Below are 20,513 nucleotides of genomic sequence, written 5' to 3'. Positions count from 1 at the left end.
CTGTACTGTTAATCTCCCCTCCCATTTTTAGAATTCTGAAAATGACAGTATCCCATTTTTACACCTTTAGATGGTATTTGAAGTTAGAAATAGAAGCTGATCTTGTTACTTTATAGCATAATTAATCTCACCCCTTTTATGTATATAAGTCTTGAAATCAACACCAACCCCTTCCAGTTTGTTTTTGTTCTAGCTGTTTTCCAGTTGTTCTTATAGTAAACTTTTTGATGGCTCTTTCCTAGGGATGTTGGTTGGGCCAGAAACCATGCTGATGAGATAGATCTCACTTATTTCAATGAGCTTATTTAAAAACAAAAGGCCTCTTGTAGAACTTGGGTATTTAGGAATTTCATACTGTCCCCTTTTCCTTTGTTTTCTGAAATTGTTTTCACTCTAAAACTTATAAAAGTTATCAGTACCTGGAAGTTTATATGCAAAACATGTTACAGCTTCAAAATTTTTGATGGGGCATGGGGTTGCATCCAACAGTGCCCACTCCTGGAGGGGCTCAGGGACCATAAATGGTGTCAGGAGCAGGACCATGGTTAACTATGTACAAGGCAAGGCCCTGCCCACTGTAATCTCTCTTTTTTAAAATTACTATTTTTTCCCCACTGTCTTATCTCTCTGGCCCCAAATAATTCTTATATTTATTAAAATGTTAGCCTGAGGTTAAGCTAGTAGTTGTTGAAGCTGTGATCGTAGTAAAGCAGAACGGGATTAGGGTGCTTGCCCTGCGTGCAGCTGACTGTGGTTCCTTCCCCGGACCACATTTGGTCCCAAAGCCCTGCCAAGTGTGAACACTGAGCACAAAGCCAAGAGTAAGCCCTGAGCACTGCTGGGTGTGTTCCAAAAAATTATTAGCAATTGTTATCCCTATTAAAATTCTTACTCCTTTATAGATAGAACCCGACTCTTGATCTAAATGAATTGAGCATTAGGGTTTCCTGTTCTAGGTTTTCAATTATTATAATTCTTGTTTATCTCCAGAAAACGAAACCATTTCACCTTTTGTGGAACACTGGGTTGGTGGGGGCTACAAATGGTGGTTTTTGAGGTCTACTTCCAGCATAGTGTTCTTGGAGTTGCTAGAGACCATGTTCTGGAGATTGAACCAGGAAACTCCATCATGCTGTGTATATTTTCAGCCCTTTAAACCACCTTGGCTCTCAGTTTGAACTCTTTCATAGAACATATTTGGAGTGATTTCCTTAGGCCTTAACCAAAGTGTTTTTGGGAATTAAAAGCAAAAGCCTTCGAATGATAACTTTATGTTCCGCTGTTTTATTCTTTCATCTCAAAAGCACTTTTTGTAGGTTTTTATTTATTGTTAACCTTTTGTTTTTTGCTGGAGCCTTTTAATACTGTCAAGAATAGGTGGAAGGGACATTATTATGTTTTTTTTAATTTCAGTTTAACAAACTCTTTGGTTTATTTGTTGTTTGGAAAAATTACATGAGGACCAGCACTGCACTATAGCACTGTCCTCCCATTGTTAATTGATTTGCTCGAGCGGGCACTAGTAATGTCTCCATTGTGAGTGAGACTTAATTGTTACTGTTTTTAGCATATTGAATACGCCACGGGGAGCTTGCCAGGTTCTGCAGTGCGGGCAGGATAGTCTCGGTAGCTTGCCAGGTTCTCCAAGAGGGGCAGAGGAATCGAACCCGGGTTGGCCGCGTGAAAGGCAAATGCCTGACCCTCTGCGCTATCGCTCCAGCCCATGAGGACCTGAATTAAGGTTAAAAAAATTTTTTTCAGACTGAAATTCAGTAGTTTTCTGAGGTTGGTAGTATATTAGCCCCATCATGTGGTGAAAATTTAAAACTGCATATGGTTGGTTATATATCTATGGAAAGGGTATTCACTTTTGAACTGTAAATAGGAATAAAGTAACAGGCAAATTATATATGTTTATGTAAATACTAGGCATAACAACATGCTTGTGTACATTGTTACTGTCACTTCCTCCTGTTGTTCATCGATTTGTTTTGAGTGGGGCCCAGTAACATTGTGAGACTTGGTACTGCGTTTGGCATATCGAATACGTCATGGGTAGCTTGCCAGGCTTTGCCGTGGTGGCGAGGTACTCTTGGTAGCTTGCGGGGCTCTCCCAAGAGGGGCAGAGGAATTGAACTTGCTCGGCCATGTTAGCTGCATGCAAGGCAAACACCTTACCTGCTGTGCTATCGCTCCAGCCCACTTGTGTACACAAATATATTAATGCTTTGCAATAGATTTTCATATTAGAGCTATATTTGCTATACAGCACGTATTTTAAAAGGTTTGTTCTTCAGGGGCTGGAGCGATATAGCACAGTGGGTAGGGTGTTTGCCTTGCACGTGGCCGACCCGGGTTCGAATCCTAGCATCCCCTGTGGTCCCTCGAGCACCGCCAGGAGTCATTACTGAGTGCAGAGGCAGGAATAACCCCCGAGCGTTACTGCGTGTGACCCAAAAAGCAAAAAAAAGTTTGTTGTTCATAGTTAATAAATCATGTTGGGAACTATTATAGTGGCTAGGGTGCTTGCCTTGAATGTGGCTGACCTGGATTCGAACCATGATACCCTGGTTTGCTGAACTCAGAGCCAGGGCTCCCACTCTCCCATCCCCCAAAAATCTCCAAAATTACTGTGTTGAAGGTTTTAATGAAAAAATTAAAACAATATAGCGAACAAACTACCCAACAGTTATGTTTTAATATTTTACCATGTTAGCCTCATATCTCAGAAGTTAAAAAATTACACATGGTAAAGCTCACTGTTGGGGTGGAGCGATAGTCCAGTGGGTAGGGCATTTGCCTTGCACATAGCCGACCTGGGTTCGATTCCCAGCATCCCATATGATTCCTCTAGCACTGAGTGCTAGAGGAGCAATTCCTGAGTGCAGAGCAAGGAGTAACCCCTGTGTATTGCCTGGTGTGACTCAAAAAGAAAAAAACGAAAAACGCACTGTCGTGGAGTTCATGCCCAGTTCAATCAGCCTAATCAGTGGCTGAATAAATAGCAATACCCCTACATTTAAAAAGGAAAAAAAAATAGCCCCACTGTTGACTTATACAATCTATTCTTTGTATTTTTTCCCAGAATTATTGTCAGTTTTCAGTCTAACATTGCTGCACATTTGGGGGAGATAAGTAATGGACTGGGTTAATGGAGTGGTTTTTTGTTGTTTTGTTTTTTTGCCCCCACCTCTAGATGCTCAGGGCTTACTCCTGGCTCTGCTCTCAGGGACCATTTCTGGCAAACTTGGTCCTTTGGGTATACCTGGCATTGAACTAAGTTGACAGTGTTCAAAATAAATGTCCTGCCTGTTGTACTATCACTCCGGCCCTGGGTTAATACTTTATTTTTGATCCCTGGCATTTCATGGTCCCCCAACGCCTCTGAAAGTAGCAGCCAGCTGGAGTGACCCTCTCAAAATTTACTGTGCATGTGAATGTTAAATAGTATTGTATGTTTGAAGATTTGAAGGAATATTATTGGTACATTCTTGTACCCCTGGAGCGATAGCACAGCGGTAGGGCATTTGCCTTGCACGCAGCCAACATGGCTGACCTGAGTTCGATTCTTCCACCCCTCTAGGAGAGCCCCGCAATCTACCGAGAGTATCTCGCCTGCACAGCAGAGCCTGGCAAGCTCCCCGTGACGTACTCGATATGCCAAACACAGAAACAACAAAGTCTCCAATGGAGACGTTACTGGGCCCGCTCGAGCAAATCGATGAACAACGGGAGGACAGTGACATTCTTGTAGAATCAACCTGTATTTCTGTTTTTTGTTTTTTGCTTTTTGTTTTTTTTTAAATAATACCGTTCTTCAAACTTTCTGTTTGTTCTTTGTGCTCAGGATTTATTCCTGGCTCTGCATTCAGGGATTACTCCTCATGGGCAAGGGAGACCATCTGGGATGCTGGGTATTGAACATCCTGCATCCCATATGGTCCCCACCAGGAGTGATCTCTGAAAATTGAGCCAGAAATGAGCTCTCAACACCACTGGGTGTGACCCCCAAACCAAGCCCCACCACCTTCTGAAAAAGTTTGTTTATTCTGCTTATCTTTGCTATTTGTTATTGACAAGTTCTCACTGGGGTTATATTGTATGCTGTGCATGACTGTACTCCTTTCAATATTTTGTCAGTTAATGTTCTTGCCACTTTGACATTTTTGTTTTCACTATTTCTTGAACATTGAGTTATTTTTCTGTTACTAGTCTGTTTTTATCCTTTGCTTTTTCTTATGGAAAATGCTTTCATATTGCTTTAGAATATGTGTGTATGTACATGTGCATCTTTTGTTCATACATTTTTTGGGGTTTTTTTGGGGGCTACACCTGGCAATGTTCAGTGGTTACTCCTGGCTGTGCATGCAGGGATCACTCTGTAGTGCTGAGGGATTAGGAGTGAGGCATTTGGGATGCTGGGGATCCTACCCAGGTCAGCCTACCAGCTGTACTATCTCTCCAGTCCTATGAAAACCTTTTAATTTATGTCCCCACTGTTTTTTTTTCCCCTTTCTTTAGAGTGGTTGAGGTTGGGTCTTATTTTGTGAACTTTAAAAAAGTGTGCTTAATGATGTGGTTTGAATTTTGTTTGTATGGTATCTAGCAACCTTAATTGATTATAATGCCTTTTGAAATTGTGTGTGTGTGTGTGTGTGTGTGTGTGTGTTATAGGGGCATATCAACCTGCCAATACTTAGGGGCTTACTTCTGGCTCTGCTTTCAGGGACATGCATGACAGGACTGGGGAACCTTATTTGGTGCTAGAGATTGAACCTTGATTAGCTATGTGCAAGTCAGACACCTTACCCACTGTACTATTGTTCAGGCCCCCATCTTGAATTTTTTGTTTCATATTTACCTTTGTTTAGTTTTGGTATTTTTATTAATGAGACTTTAATGTGCTGACTATGTCATTCTGAATTATTAGGAATTTTAGCCTATTAGAAAATCAGTGGATATTCTGTTAAGTTTTCTTATGGATGCTGACAGAAGACACGAATGAGACTCCTTTTGGGTTAGAATTTATTACAGAACTTGTTACTCATGGCACAGTTAGAAATCTAAGTATTATGTTTCACTTCTTCATGGCCCCTAAACTTTTGGGTAGATAACAGGATGGGAGTCCTCATGACTGCTATCCCAGTGCTGGTGTTAGAGAGCTCTGTTACACTTGTAGCCCGCACGGGAATAATTTAACTTGTCTTATGCAGCATTTAATGAAAACTGTCGAAATATCCTAAAGCAGTGGGGCGAGCCCAAAATTCTGCCTGTAGATGGTTTTTTTTTCTTTTTGGGTCACACCCCGCATTGCACAGGGGTTACTCCTGGCGGTGCTCAGGGGACCATATGGAATGCTGGGAATTGAACCCGGGTCGGCCGCATGCAAGGCAAACGCCCTACCCGCTGTGCTCTCTCTCCAGCCCCTGGATGATATTTTTTCAACCAGCATGTATGTGATAAATGAATGGCTGTTAAAATCTGCTCAAGGGAATTTAAACTGATACCTGTAATTAAATGTAAAAGATGTGGCCAAAAAGAAACCCCTTATTTTCCTTAGAAATCCTTTAGCTTATTTTCTTTTCCCCCCCTCTTCTCATAGCATCATACCAACTGAAGGACCACATCACTTCAGATTGGAATTTGTTGCTAAATTTGTTTTGGATTACATTTAGTTGGATTAAGAAGCATGATCAGGGCTAGAGAGATAGCACAGCAGGTAGGGCATTTGCCTTGCATGTGGCTGATCTGGGTTCAATTCTCAGCATCCCATGTGGTCCCTTGAGCCCCGCCAGGTGTAATTCTGAATGCATGGGCCAGAAGTAACCCCTGTGCATCACTGGGTGTGACCCCAAAAGCAAAAAAAAAGAAATGATCGGTTTCACCATTAATTGCAACCTCCGTTGCTATGCATAACATAATCTAAGACCCACTCAGGTATGAACTTGAATGCAATACTTATGCTAAAACCAGGTTTTACTGGTTTGAATGCTTATTTTTGTTTGTTTGGGATCACACCCAGCAGTACTCAGGGCTCTGTACTCAGGGATCACTCCTAGAGGGGCTTGGGGACTAGCCAAAATGGGGTGCTGGGGATCAAACCTAGGTTGGCCATGTGCAAGGCAAGTGCCTTACCCACTACTATTTCTCTCAGCCCTCTGAGTGTTTTTTTTATTTACTACATGTATATATCTGGGAGCTGCCATTAGAGCATTTCAAGGACTGCCCTTGCCCACATAAATTACATAGTTTATAAAGTATGTGAATGGGGGATGACATCTAGTGGTGGGTCAGTATTAGCTCTAGCTGCTATTTTGAATCAAATGAGGATTTCTCTTCTAGCTTATGAATTACTTTCATTCTCTGTGCTTTCTGGGATCATAGATTCCCTCATCTGGTTTTTGGTCGTCCCCCCCAACCCCCCACACACCCTGACCCCCATGAAATTGTTATTCTTCATTCTCATAGTGCTGGCTTTATTTGAAAACTTATTTAAAAACGTATTTACTTGGAATCAGTATCTGCCCTTTTCTCTCCAACCATTTTCGGGGAACTGAGTGGGATCAGAAATTTTTTACACAAGTTTCAGATATTCATGACCCATATTTTGGTCCACTTGGACTTGATAGTGGAGGCTTGATGAGAAATGTGCTTAAGCAAATGGTAATTTTCTGTATGATGTAGTGCCAGGTCAATTCATAACTATTCAGGTGTCCAGTGCAGATAGGTTTTTTTTTTATTTGGTTCATCCATTGATATTGAACCTTTATATCTGTCCATGAAGGAGAATCTTAAAAAATAAATTTATTTTAATTAAGCGCTGTGATTTACAAAGTTTTTCGCAGTTGAGTTTTAGACATATAGTGTTCAGCATCTGTCCCACGACCACTGTCCACTTCCCTCTACCATTATTCTTGGGTTCTCTCCCATTCTCTTCCTTTCCAACCTCACACAAACAGCCTATCCTCTTGATACCCTTTTCTAAGTTTGATTGTTAAAGTTTAGATCTCATGATTTCATTGTTGTTGACTCAGTGATTTGGATATTTCGCTCTGTCATTATTTTATTTTATTTATTTATTTATTTAGTTTTGCTTTTTGGGTCACACCCGGCAATGCTCAGGGGTTACTCTTGACTCTGCGCTTAGAAATTACTCCTGGGGCGGTGCTTGGAGGACCATATGGGATGCTGGTGATCGAACCCAGGTTGGCCTGCAAGGCAAATGCCCTACCCGCTGTACTATCACTCCAGCCCCAAGCTCTGTCATTCTTCTTTTGTTTTTGGGTCACACCCCGCGATACACAGGGACTACTCCTGGTTCATGCACTCAGGAATTACTCCTGGCGGTGCTCAGGGGACCATATGGGATGCTGGGAATAGAACCCGGGTCGGCCGTGTGCAAGGCAAATGCCCTACCCGCTGTGTGTGCTATTGCTCCTGCTCCAAGCTCTGTCATTCTTAATACCACCAGTGTACCTGAATCACCTTGCTCTCTGCCCCCTGTCCCTTATCTCTCTTCTCCCCTTCTTTCCCTCTGTTTTCTTTCCGAAGGAGGATGCTGTTGATAAGTGTTATGTTTCTGAACTCTGATTAGTAGAATGCCAAAAGTGTCTTGATTTGGTGGTGGTGGGGGCAGGGAGGTTGTGTTCAGGAGTTAGATCTGGCAGTGCTGTGGTGACCAGGACTGGGGTTGACTATATGCAAGACAAATGCTTTAACTCCTGTAATAATCTCTTCCCTCAAATGGATTAGGGTTTTTTTTTAGATTTTTAATTTTATTTTTAAAAGTAGTGCGCAATATTTGATTACATTTAATATTCGAACACCAATCCCACCACCACAACACCTTCCCATCACCATATTTTGAATTTTTCCATCCCGAACCCCAGCCCTTTCCCCAAAGCAGAACTGAAATAATTTATTTTGTATTGTTTGTTATGAATAAACTGCTGAAAATGATCCAAGAAAAGTTTTGTTAGAGGAAAGTGTTTGAAGGTTGTATTTCACCCAGGGTCCATTAAGCCTTCCTATAAGAGATTACTAACAAGTTGTTAAAGGTTGAGCTTTGAATGCTTTTTTTAAAAAAAAATATATGTACATTTTATATATATATATATACACATACATATATGTAAAGATATATTTCCCTCTAAGATTGGTTGCCTTCTACTTTAAACCCCATCAAATGTGGTGTGCTACTCTTGTGATATTAGCTATGTTAGGTATGAGGGGCCGTACAGTCTGGGGATAGGTTCACTCATGGGTGAGGCTCGGCCCAAGAGTGTGGAGAGTGGCCGTGAACACGGCAGTGGTTGAGTTCTGGAGATTTTTGACTGCTGGGGTTTGCTCTGTTACGGCAGGGAGAGGCCTCACCTGTCCCTGCTCCAGGTTGTTCCAAATGAAACAGCCTAGCAAATGGATTAGTTTTAAGGGTCACAGAACTATGACCAGAGTTAGCTGTATCAACTTAGTTCTAAGAATAATCAGTGGTTTGATATCGTTCCCTTTGTGTAATGTGAGCAGTGGTTTGGCAAATAGTCACAGGTTTGCAGGCAGTGGTGGATTTTTTTATCTGATGGATAAAGCTCCCCCCACCCCCACCCCAGGCTTTGATAGTGGAAGTGTAATGATGAAGCCAAATAGCCTCCACAGACTTAATCGACACCTTAATTGCAGTCATTCTTGGATGCCTGTGATACTATTCTTGATACCAGCTTTCATCTGACAGCCTTATACCTACATGAGTGACTCAGATCAATCTCGCCAACAGCTGCTCTTTTCTTGTTCATAATCTCAAATAAGTGTTTTTAATTTGCTATTTTTTTTTTAGGTGACTACTGGCCATAGCCAGTAAATCTGTAAGAATACTTTTTCCTTAGACAAGGGTCACAGCTTTTTTTTTTTTTTTTTTTTAGCTTATGGTACCGGCACCCAGTTAGTGTTCACTTTTGGTTTTAGATGGCTGCTGCCACCCAGTTGATTTTTCATCTTTTAGAATGCTATAAACAGTAAACCAGGTCAGATGCTTACTGTATTTCGCTGAATAATTATAGTACCTTATTTTAAAGTCCAAAAATTGATTTGTAACTTTGTTTTTTTGGGACCTCATCTGGCAATGCTCAGTGTTACCCCAGCTCTGCATGCAAGAATTATTCCTGGCAGTGCTTGGGGATCATAAGAGACTCTAGGAATCAAACCTGGGCCTGGAGCATACAAAGCAAGTACCCTTCCTGCTAAACTCTCTCCAACTCCTGTTTTGTAACTTTTATAAAAAGCATTATATAATGATAACACTTAAATTTTTTGCCTTTTTTTTTTTAATGAAATCGGTGACAGTTATTCAGTGGAAATACAGTTGGGAAATTTTTGTGATTTGAAAGCCCTGTTGATTTGGTTGGAGCCTATTACAGGCGGCCTTGTCCAGGAAAATAAGGTTTAAAGGTGTCTTTGCCACTTTTTCATACAAAATTAGAATGTCCTGAGGATCACTCCAGCTGCATCCCTTGAATATTTGTTCCTTGAATGCTGTATCTGATCAGTAAGCACTGGTGTTGCTTTATCTTCTCTCTTCCCCCAGTTTCATACCTTGTTTTTTTTTTTTCTAAAAAATATTTATTTATTTATTTATTTATTTAGCTTTTTGGATTATACCCGGTGATGCACAGGGGTTACTCCTGGCTCATGCACTCAGGAATTACTCCTGGCAGTGGTTGGGCGACCACATGGGATGCTAGGAATAGAACCCGGGTTGGCTGCATGCAAGGCAAACACTCTACCCACTGTGCTTTCGCTCCAGCCCCCCATACCTTGTTCTTTTCAGTGGTAATAGCAGGGGTAGTTCTTACTTCAGTTGTATGGTTTCAGTAAGATCTCAGCAATAGGGCAAGAGCACAACCACCCTTAAAAAAATTATTAATGATTTTGGTTTTTTGAACAACATCTGGAGATTCTTAGATGCTTCTCCAGCCCAGGAGTAGGTAAAGCAGAGAGGATCATGTACCAGGAATTGGAATCCAGGGTTCCAAGCATGGAAAACATGCACTTTAGTCTCCCCATTAATGTCTTTTAAAAATTACTTTTTCCCCTTAAGCCTTATAAGCAGTGCTCAGGATGTCACTATGGATACTTGGCCAAAGGTTTATAGCAAAGACCCAAGGAAGCTGTGGTGCTTTTTATTCATCAAATTGGGGTATATTTTTATCTCTGTGGTACCAAGGAATTTGGTACCTGCATATTAGGACTACAAACTATGCTTTCAGAAGATGACATGATTTCTTTAGCTGGGAATATGGGTAAAGTGGGAGGACTTTTCTTCAGGGATTGCATTGGTGGATTGGAGGTTTTTGGTTTTTTTTTTTTTTTCTTCCTTTGGCAGGTGAATGGGGGGGATTGGGCAGCTTGATGATTTCATGAAATGCTCAGGAGACTGTCAGTCATACACTTAGTAGGTAGTGGTGGGGGTGGGGTTGTGTGTCACTGGTACTGGAGTTCAAATGTGGGTTCCTGTTCCTCTGTGCCCCTCATTACTGTCATCTTCTGACCCCTGTGTTTCTTTTCTACTTCTCAACTTGAGTGGAGGTTGGGGGAGACAATGTTGTCTTCTCCCATTGATACTTCTTGACTCCAGTAAATACCTAGGTATGGGCCTTTATTGCCACTGTTTTGTACCTCCATGTCTTTGCCCAGTGCTTTTCAATTGAGTAATTTTCTTATGAGAAATACTCATGCTTACCTTGTTTATTTGCAAGGGCATTTTACCTTTAAAGTGTTTTTATTTTGGGGCCACACCCAGTTATGCTTAGGGCATAATCCTAACTCTGTGCTCAGAAATCAACTTTTGGTGGGATTGGGGTGCAGGTGATTGAACCTGGGTCAGCCATGTGCAAGGCAGGCACCCTACGTGTACTGTACTATCATTTTGGCACCCATTTTTAAAGTTTTGGAGGTAAGCGGATGTAATTGTTGAGTTGTTTCTACTCTTGCATTAGAGAAAATAGACCAACAATGGAATCCATCTTGTATGGTTACTCAACACATTAAAAATAATAACTACTTAACATTTCTGGAAAGAAGTCAGATTCTTTTTTTTCTAAATTTTATTAGTGAAACACCATGAGGTACAGTTATTATAGACTTACAAATTTTTGTGCTTGGGTTTCAGTTATACAATGATCAAGTACCCATCCCTCCACCAGTGCCCATCCTCCACCACCATGGGTCCCAGCATCCCTCCCACCCCCGTTCCCCCCATCCCACCCTGCCTCTGTGGCAGGGCATTCTCTTTTGTTCTCTCTCTTCTTTTGAGTCCTGTGGTTTGCAAGAGAGGCATTGAGTGGCAATCATGTTTGGTCTATACTCTACTTTCAGCATGCTTCTCCCACCCTGGGACGATCCTCACAACCCCCTTTATTTGGTGCTCTCTTCTCTATCTGAGCTTCCATTTCCCCTAGCACGTGTGGCTGGCCTCCAAGTCATGGAGCAAAATTCCTGGTACTAATCTTGGCCACTCCTGGGTCTCCCATTTTGTTGCTTTATGTTCCCCAGATGAATGCAATCTTTCTGTGTCTATCCCGCTCTTTCTGACTCATTTCGCTTAACATGATACTTTCCATGTAGTACCACTTGTATGTAAATTTCATGACTTCATCTTTTCTAACAGCTACACAGTACTCCATTGTGTAAATGTACCAAAGTTTCTTTAACCAGTCATCTGTTCTCAGGCACTCAGGTTTTTTTCCAGATTCTGGCTATTGTAAAGAGTGCTGCAATGAACAAAGAAGTGCAGATGTCACTTCGACTATACTTTTTTTGCCTCTCTGGGATATATCCCCAGGAGTGGTATTGCTGGGTCAAATGGGAGATCAAATTCTAATTTTTTGAGAATTGTCCATACTGTTTTCCAAAAGGGTTGGACCAGTCGGCATTCCCACCAGCAGTGAAGGAGGGTCCCTTTCTCGCCACATCCGCGCCAGCACTGGTTGCTTTTGTTCTTGTGGATGTGGGCCAGTCTCTGTGGTTTGAAATGATATCTCGTTGTTTTGATCTGCATCTCTCTGATGATTAGTGATGTAGAGCATTTTCTCATGTGCCTTTTAGCCATTTGGATTTCTTCTTTGCGAAAGTTTCCGTTCATTTCCTTGCCCCATTTTTTGATGGGGTTGGGTGATTTCTTCTTGTGCAGTTCAACCAGTACCTTGTATATCCTTGATATCAACCCCTTGTCAAATGTGTATTTGGCAAATATCCTTTCCCATTCTGTAGACTGTCTTTGTATTTTGGTCACTGTTTCTTTTGAAGTGCAGAAGCTTCTTAGTTTAAGATAGTCCCATTTGTCTATCTCTGTTTTCACTTGCTTGGCCAGTGGTGTGACATCTTTGAAGATACCATTAGCTTCAATGTCATGGAGGGTTTTGCCAACTTTGTTTTCAATGTACCTTATGGTTTCTGGTCTGATGTTGAGGTCTTTAATCCATTTTGATCTTACTTTTGTGCATGGAGTTAGGCAGAGATCTGAGCCCAGTTTTTTGCATGTAGCCGTCCAGTTTTGCCAGCACAATTTATTAAAGAGGCTTTTCCTGCTCCATTTCACTTATCTTGCTCCCTTATCGAAGATTAGATGATCATATGCTTGGGAGGAGATGTCAGTATATTCAACTCTGTTCCATTTGTATGCAACTCTGCCTTTGTTCCAGTACCATGCTGTTTTGATTATTACCGCTTTGTAGTAGAGTTTGAAGTTGGGGAGGTTGATTCCTCCCATTTTCTTTTTCCAAAGAATTGCTTTAGCTATTCGTGGGGGCTTATTGTTCCATATAAATTTCAGGAGTGTTTGCTCCATTTCTGTGAAGAATGTCATGGGCATCCTTATAGGGATCGCATTGAATTTGTACATTGCTTTGGGAAGTATTGCCATTTTGACAATGTTGATTCTCCCCTTCCATGAGCCGGGGATATTTTTCCATTTCCTCGTGTCCTCTTTTATTTCCTGAAGTAATGTTTTGTAGTTTTCTTTGTACAGGTCCTTTACTTCCTTAGTTAAGCTGATTCCCAGGTACTTGATTTTCTGGGGCACAATTGTGAATGGGATTGTTTTCTTTATGTCACTTTCTTCTCTTTCACTATTTGCGTATAGGAAAGCCATGGATTTTTGGGTATTGATTTTATAGCCTGCCACTTTACTATACAAGCCTATTGTTTCTAGGAGTTTCTTGGTAGCGGTTTTAGGTTTCTCTAAGTATAGTATCAAATTATCTTATTTTGAAATCATATTTAGATTTTGTTCGCTTACCTGCATGCTTACAATTTGTTTCAGTCGTCATTGAATTTTGAGAAGCATTCTGAAAATTTTTCATGGACAGAAAATCGTTACGATGTGAACCGTCGACGACACAACTCTTCAGATGGCTTTGATTCTGGTATTGGACGTCCTAATGGAGGTACAGTTGGCTAAGGAATAAGAGTTCTTAAATGCTTTGATTGTGGGTGACAGATAATAGTACAGGGGTTAGGATCCATGTTTTGTATGTTTCTGGCCCTGGTTTGATCCATAGCACCATGTGTCCATGTCTCTCTCCATCCATGTATGAGTGGGAGGGTGTTGGGGTTTTCAGAGAAGGTGTGCTCAACTCCATAGCAGCACTGCATCTTAAAGCCTACACATTGAATTCTCAGCGTTGGTTGGCCAAGAATCACTGGAATTGCTAAGAACCCCTTAGGAGGGTCCTCTGCCACCCCGAGGAATGTTTTATGGTTGAATCTGTAACAGCCATCTTTTTGAATTTATAACACTTTACCATTTATCAAATAAAGGTAATTTTGGAAGGAAAGAAAAAAATGGATGGCGTACACATGGAAGAAATGGTACAGAAAACATAAATCATCGAGGGGGATACCATGGTGGAAGTTCCCGTTCTCGTAGCAGTATTTTCCATCCTGGAAAAAGCCAAGGACTACATGAAAACAGCATACCTGACAATGAAACAGGGAGGAAAGATGATAAGAGAGAACGCAAACAGTTCGAGGCTGAGGATTTTGTAAGTAGTAGTAGTAGTAGTTATTTTTATTTATTTTTTAAAAAATTTGTGGGGTTCTTCCCCCTCCCTCCCGCATATTTCTAGTACAAACAAGGTTTCTGTATGTGCCATTTTAGCATCAAAGATCTCATGAGATTTTACTAAGTACAGTTCATTTTATACATGGTTCACAATTAATAGGTCCAGTTATTTTTAATCCTTGTTTTCCATGAGTGCTTTTTTACATTAACACTCCTTCTGTCTACTTCTTTCTCTCTGTTCATTGCTATATCTTATTATTGCTGTTTATTGCTATATCTTCTAAGACTTAGGACACACTTAAGTTTTACTTAAAATTTAAAACATTTCCCTATAAAATAATGATTGAATGTAGTGTTTATTGTGACTACACCATAGTATCTGAAAAGTCATAAGTTTTTGGAAGGAGTCTTTACCAGTGTATATTAGAATGTTTATTTAAAATAAGCTAATCCCATGATAGTGCCTTATTTTTTTTATCTGAATATCCAGATGTTTCTTAGTGGTAAGGGAAGATAGCAGTAGTGCCCTTGGCTCTGTGCTCAAGGATTACTCTTGAAAGTGTTTGGAGGGGGACCATATGTGGTACTGGAGATTGAATGAGTGCCACACATGTGCAAGGCACAAGCACTTTATTGCCTGTACTATCTCTCCAGCTGTTTTTAGTATAAGGGGGGGCGGGGCACATTTAGAACAATTTAAGTATTTAGTAGTTTTACATTACTTTAGATACAAAATGAGTGACTTACAAAGGCTTCAGAGGTGGAGTTTCTCTAGTGAAGTCACATTTAATATGCAATCTACTCGAGAAGCAGCGAGCTTTGTTAATATTGAGAGAAAGAAAGGGAAAACTAGTGCCAAGGCCCAATATTAGAGACACATTTTGTCATGACTTTTGGCAGGGGCAGCACACCTTACTCCTGGTATTACTCTGGGGTCTGTTTAGGGTTCCTGGGGGATCTGATCTGTAAGGCAAGTGCCCTGCCCACTTCACTCAAGGTTAAGGGTTTTAGTGAGTAGAACATTTCCAGGTTGTTAGAAATTTTTAATTCCAAATTCATTGGGAAACTGGAGGGAAGTTGGGTGACCTGCTTTTTTGTTTTGTTTTGTTTTTCCTTTTTGGGTCATACCCGGCGATGCTCAGGGGTTACTCCTGGCTCTGCACTCAGGAGTTACTCCTGGCAGTTCTCAGGGGACCATATGGGACGCTGGGAATCGAACCCGGGTTGGCCGCGTGCAAGGCAAATGCCCTATCCGCTGTGCTATCGCTCTAGCCCTGACCTGTTTGCTTTTTTGCTTTTTAAATTAAGACTAATTCTTGTATCTTACAGTGATTCAATAAAAATTAAGAAAAACAATTTTTAAATTAAAAAAAGACTAATTCTTGTTGCTAGATCTTGATTGCGTTAAAATGAGATCAAGGAGACTAGTTCAGAAGCAAGAATTGGAGGAAATGATGGCCTGAACTGAGTAGTTGTGATAAATAAACATAAATCACTTGGACATGGTTTAGTAGTTGCTTGGATGGAGGGTATAAATGAATTTAGTATAATTAGGGAGGTGGTGTAAAAGAAAATGTGACGTTATTCCTTCTGTAATAGCACAGAGGGTAGGGTGTTTGCCTTTTATGCGGCCGACCGGGGTTTGATTTCTCTGTCCCTCTTGAAGAGCCCAGCAAGCTACTGAGAATATCCCACCCACATGGCAGAGCCTGGCAAGCTCCCTGTGGCGTACTCGACATGCCAAAAACAGTAACACTGTCTCACTCACAATGGAGATGTTACTGGTGCCCGCTCGAGCAAATGGATGAACAACAAGAGGACAGTGCGACAGTGCTACAGTGCTAATGTAGAGTAACCTTGGATTCACCATCCCTTGACATTTCAGTGGTCAATTTTTTTCTTGCTCTTTGTCTGAAAATGGAATTTTTTAAAATAATTATTTTAATTAAATCACCATGAGATACACTTACTTATAAAGCTTTCGTTATTGAGTGTCAGTCATACAATGATCGCACACCCATCCTTCCACCAGTGCACGTTCTCCACCACCAATGTTCCCAGTATCCCTTTCGCCACCCCCACCCATCCTACCCCCTGCCTCTGTGGCAGGCACCTTCCTTTTTACTCTCCGTCTTTGGGCATTATGGTTTGCAATACAGATACTGAGAGGCCATTATATTTGATCCTGGTCTACTTTCAGCACAGATCTCCCATCCTGAGGGATCCCTCCAACTGTCATTGACTTAGAGGTCCCTTCTCTATCCCAACTGCCTTTTCCCCTAGCACATGAGGCAGGCTTCCAAACCGTGGAGCAATCCTCCTGGCCCTTGTCTCTACTGTCCTTGGGTGTTAGTCTCATCTTATTTTATGTTCCACAAATGAGTGCAGTCATTCTCTGTCTGTCCTCTTTCTGACTAACTGCACTTAGCACGATACTCTCCATGTCCATCTACTTAAAAGCAAATTTCATGACTTCATTTTTTCCTAATAGCTGCTTAGTATTCCATTGTGTAGATGTACCAAAATTTTTTTTTAAACAGTCTCATTCAGATTGTTTCCAGGTTCTGGCTGTTGTGAATAGTGCTGCAATAAACATACAAGTGCAGATGTTATTTCTACTGTGCATTTTTGCATCCCCGGGATATTTTCCTTGAAGTGGTATTGCTGGGTCATTATGAGAGCTCAATTTCTAGTTTTTGGAGAAATGCCTATATATATATATATATTTATATATATATTTTTTCTTTTATTAGTGAAAACCATGAGGTACAGTTGTAGACTTAGAAACTTTTGTGCTTGGGTTTCAGTTATACAATGATCGAGTACCCATCCCTCCACCAGAGCCCATTCTCCACCACCAATGATCCTAGTAGCCCTCCCACCCCCACACCCCATCCCCCCCTACCCCACCCCGCCTCTGTGGCAGGACGTTCCCTTTTGCTCACTTGAGAAATGCCTATATTTTTTCAGAAAGACTGGACCAGTCTGCTTTTGCACTGACAATTAAGTGAAAGTCCCTGGAATTTTTATAATACAAAGAAGAATGATACTAGTATGCTTTCACAGTATTTTGAGAATTAAAATAATATTAATATGTATCAATAATGTAATATACATATATAATATAATAAATAATGTAATGTATATCATTAGAAATAGCGTCTGACACGATAAGCAGTCCATAAAATTTAGTTGTTGCCACTATTAGGACCGACTGCTACTTCACAGATCGTGGTATAAGCTGTTCCATTTAGAGGTATGGAGTATAAGCTTTATAATGTATTTCTAGTACTGAGTTTTTGAAGTGGCATGTAGAATGTACACCAGAATCTTCCTAACCCTTTTTATTTTATATCAGGGAATAATAAAAAGTATTCATGTACCCCTTTTTGGACTTTAGAGCAAGTACTAAGTCACTTTTTTGGAAATTAAAAACACATCAGGACTCATTTCATTCAATATGTAATAAGTAAAATCAGGCAGTATTGCTAATAGGGAAGTACATGCTATAATGACTAGAAATTTAAGATCTTTGGAAACAAACATACCTACTTCAGCTTGAAAATATACTGTCTATAGCACTGTCGCACTGTCCTCTTGTTCATCGATTTGCTTGAGCGGGCATCAGTAACGTCTCCATTGTGAGACTTGTTGTTACTGTTTTTAGCACATCTAATACGCCACAGGGAGCTTGCCAGGCTCTGCCGCGTGGGCAGGATACTTTCGGTAGCTTGCTGGGCTCTCCGAGGGGGATGTAGGAATCAAACTGGGTTGGCCGTGTGCAAGGCAAATGCCCTACCAGCTGTGCTGTCGCTCCAGCCCGAGCCACTACCATCGGCTGTTCTGATGGTCGTGGGTTATCAGAACTTATTAACTCTAGGATCACTGAAGAGAATACACAGTGAACATAAAACTGAAGTTTTCTTTAAAATACTTTGAGCATCATTTGCTGAAATAAGATTTTGAACTTTTAAGAAGTCAACTAAAGGAGGTAGGAAAATCTTATTTTCTTGCTCTCAACCTCAGGCTAGAAATGAATGATTTTCCAAAAATGATGCATAAGTCATTCTTTGAGCTTGCTCTGTGTGGGGTTTTCTTTCTCCTTCTTTTTGGGGCGGGGTGTCAAACCCGGCGATGCACAGGGGTTACTCCTGGCTCTGCGCTCAGAAATTACTCCTGGGACCATATGGGATGCAGGGAATCGAACCCGGGTCGGCTGTGTGCAAGGCAACTGCCCTACCCTCTGTGCTATTGCTCCAGCCCCCCCCCCCCCCCCCATTTTTTAAAAATCCCATACCTTTTCCTCAGATAATAGAGGAGAGGTGAATATTTAAAGTCAGAAACTTTTGTAGTTGATGACTTTTCTTTAAAAAATTTAATTTATTGAGATAACATGGTTACCATAATCTTAATATTTATACTTTTGTAGTTATACCAAGGTAGGTGGTAATTTTTTCTAGGGTGGTAATTGTTTTAATGGTTAGAATAAACTAAAAGTTAATGCTTTTAAAACAAGTCAGTTTTTACTAGTTATGTTTATATCATAGTTTAGTATAGTTTTAGGTTTTTTTGAAAGATTTATTTTAAAAATAAACATTTTAGACATTTGTTTCATGCTTTCTGTTACAATTTTCTTCTAGCCATCTTTAAATCCTGAATATGAGAGAGAACCAAATCAGAATAAATCTTTAGCTGCCGGTGTATGGGGTAAGTAATTTTTGATCTGCCTTTAAGGGGTATAAATGTTACAGATTTTACTTTTAAAAATTAGTAGTCTAGTACTGTATTTTCTCCTTAAATACCTGTTTTGGGTTGTTAAGCTGCGATTAAAGATGCACCTTTTTTTAAAAAAAAAAAGTTTATAGGTGGTAGAGAAGCATTGGATTTGAAATAGTTGATTTGCACATGTTAGTACCATGAAGAATATGCATATAGAAATTTCAGAAAATAATTCTAAGTTGATGCAGTCAATTGATCTCATCTGGAAGCAGCCTGATAATTAAAATAGACAAAAGAGTTCAGTTAAATTTTAGTTTTTCAAAGTTGAAAACTTAGTAAACGAGAAAAATTAGTACTTCTAATATAGTGAGTCAAAAAAATCTTTTTTTACATATGAAAATGGTTATACAGAGTAATAAAAATAATTGTATAAATTTGCCTATGGAACTAATTGATAATTTGAAATTATTTTCCTTATTGGTTGTTAAATCTTAATGACAGTTTATCTGGTAATAAGTCCCTTTTCTTTAAAACTGCTGAATTTAAGTTGATTTATAGAAGATTAAACTGCACTCATAGTAGAAACCAGCTGGCTTTTTAAAGATTCAAGTGAAGTTTAAAATAATGGAAAAAAAATTGATAATTGAAAACCAAATTTATTTGCTGCCAAATTCAAAGGTGCTGAGTCAACCATGGAACTTTACATGTTTGTGTTTTTTTTCTACTGTAAATCAACAATGTAAAACAAAAGGATTGTGGCTTATGACAGCATTCCAGTCCTAACATAAAAGGCATTATTTTAAACTTTGCCACTTCCTATGCTGTTCTTTATTGTATTTATGGGGTAATATTCTGGGGAATTTGTTTTCTTTTGTTCTCCCGATTTATTTAAGGGCTTTTTGAGGGTGGGGGTGGGGGTTGGTCAAACATTTTTGTTAGAACCATGTGAATGGCATTGTTTTTTCTGTATTGCAAATTAGTATTTCTACCACTCTCCCCAGGCCTACACGCCCAGACACACACATACCCAACCAAAAAAATCTCCCAAGCTCCTCTCTTAGGTATGTTTCCTTATTATTCAGTTTTTCTGGGAACAGCTGATTGCATAATAATATAGAACCACCTGAAAGGTGTTAAATAGAAGTCTAAGAAATTAGGAGTAGTTTGAATTTGATTAGAATGAAAGTAATTAAAAATTCAAGAATGTCAGTAAGCATTTGTCAAATAAAACTTCCTATAGATAGTGTTGGTTCTGATCCTTGGTTAATTTAACAATTTTATAAATGACTTAAGGGCAAAGACATTTTGAAAATGAGAACAAAATGTACTAATATAAAGATTTTGGTTCTACTGTTTCAGGTTGGTTTAAGATTTTTGAGCAATAGTTGAAAAGATGTTTAAAAGGAAGATTATTTGATACTCTTTATTGTTTCTTAGGTGAGCTAATGTGTATGCATAGAAAAAGAAAAATGATTAATTGTGACTTGATTGTTAAATTCCCAGTACTTCCCATAGAAATACAGTTAAACTTTCATTGTGTTACACTTCGCTACTCCTTTTCACTTTACCCCTGGGTTCCCAAATACGGTCTGAAAATATTAATAATAGCTATGTTCCTGAGGAAGATATGAGTGAATATTAGGAAAGACTTCAGTAGAACTTTTCTAATGCTACTTCTTTCCAGGTAAGTCAGAATTTAACAATGGAAATGTGTAATGTGCATTTAAAAAAAATTAAAGCA

General features: G+C 39.9%; 1 protein-coding gene across 2 annotated transcripts in view; it reads left to right on the top strand.

Annotated features, from left to right (window-relative positions):
• Positions 1-20,513, top strand: part of GPBP1 (GC-rich promoter binding protein 1) — a 63,774-nt gene that overhangs the window by 30,707 nt on the left and 12,554 nt on the right. The window contains exons 4-7 of one of the 2 annotated variants that reach the window (XM_056112069.1): positions 13,313-13,436; positions 13,810-14,033; positions 18,694-18,760; positions 19,774-19,833. In XM_056112069.1, coding sequence (XP_055968044.1) covers positions 13,313-13,436; positions 13,810-14,033; positions 18,694-18,760; positions 19,774-19,833 — 475 coding nt within the window. The remainder of the gene's footprint in view (positions 1-13,312; positions 13,437-13,809; positions 14,034-18,693; positions 18,761-19,773; positions 19,834-20,513) is intronic. The other variant, XM_056112071.1, reaches the window with a different exon arrangement.

Source organism: Sorex fumeus, unplaced genomic scaffold (assembly GCF_029834395.1).
Source record: "Sorex fumeus unplaced genomic scaffold, SorFum_2.1 ptg000015l, whole genome shotgun sequence".
Taxonomy (NCBI): Eukaryota; Metazoa; Chordata; class Mammalia; order Eulipotyphla; family Soricidae; genus Sorex; species Sorex fumeus.
The sequence above is the reverse complement of the archived record's forward strand: the minus strand, read 5'-3'. Positions and strand labels throughout refer to the sequence as shown.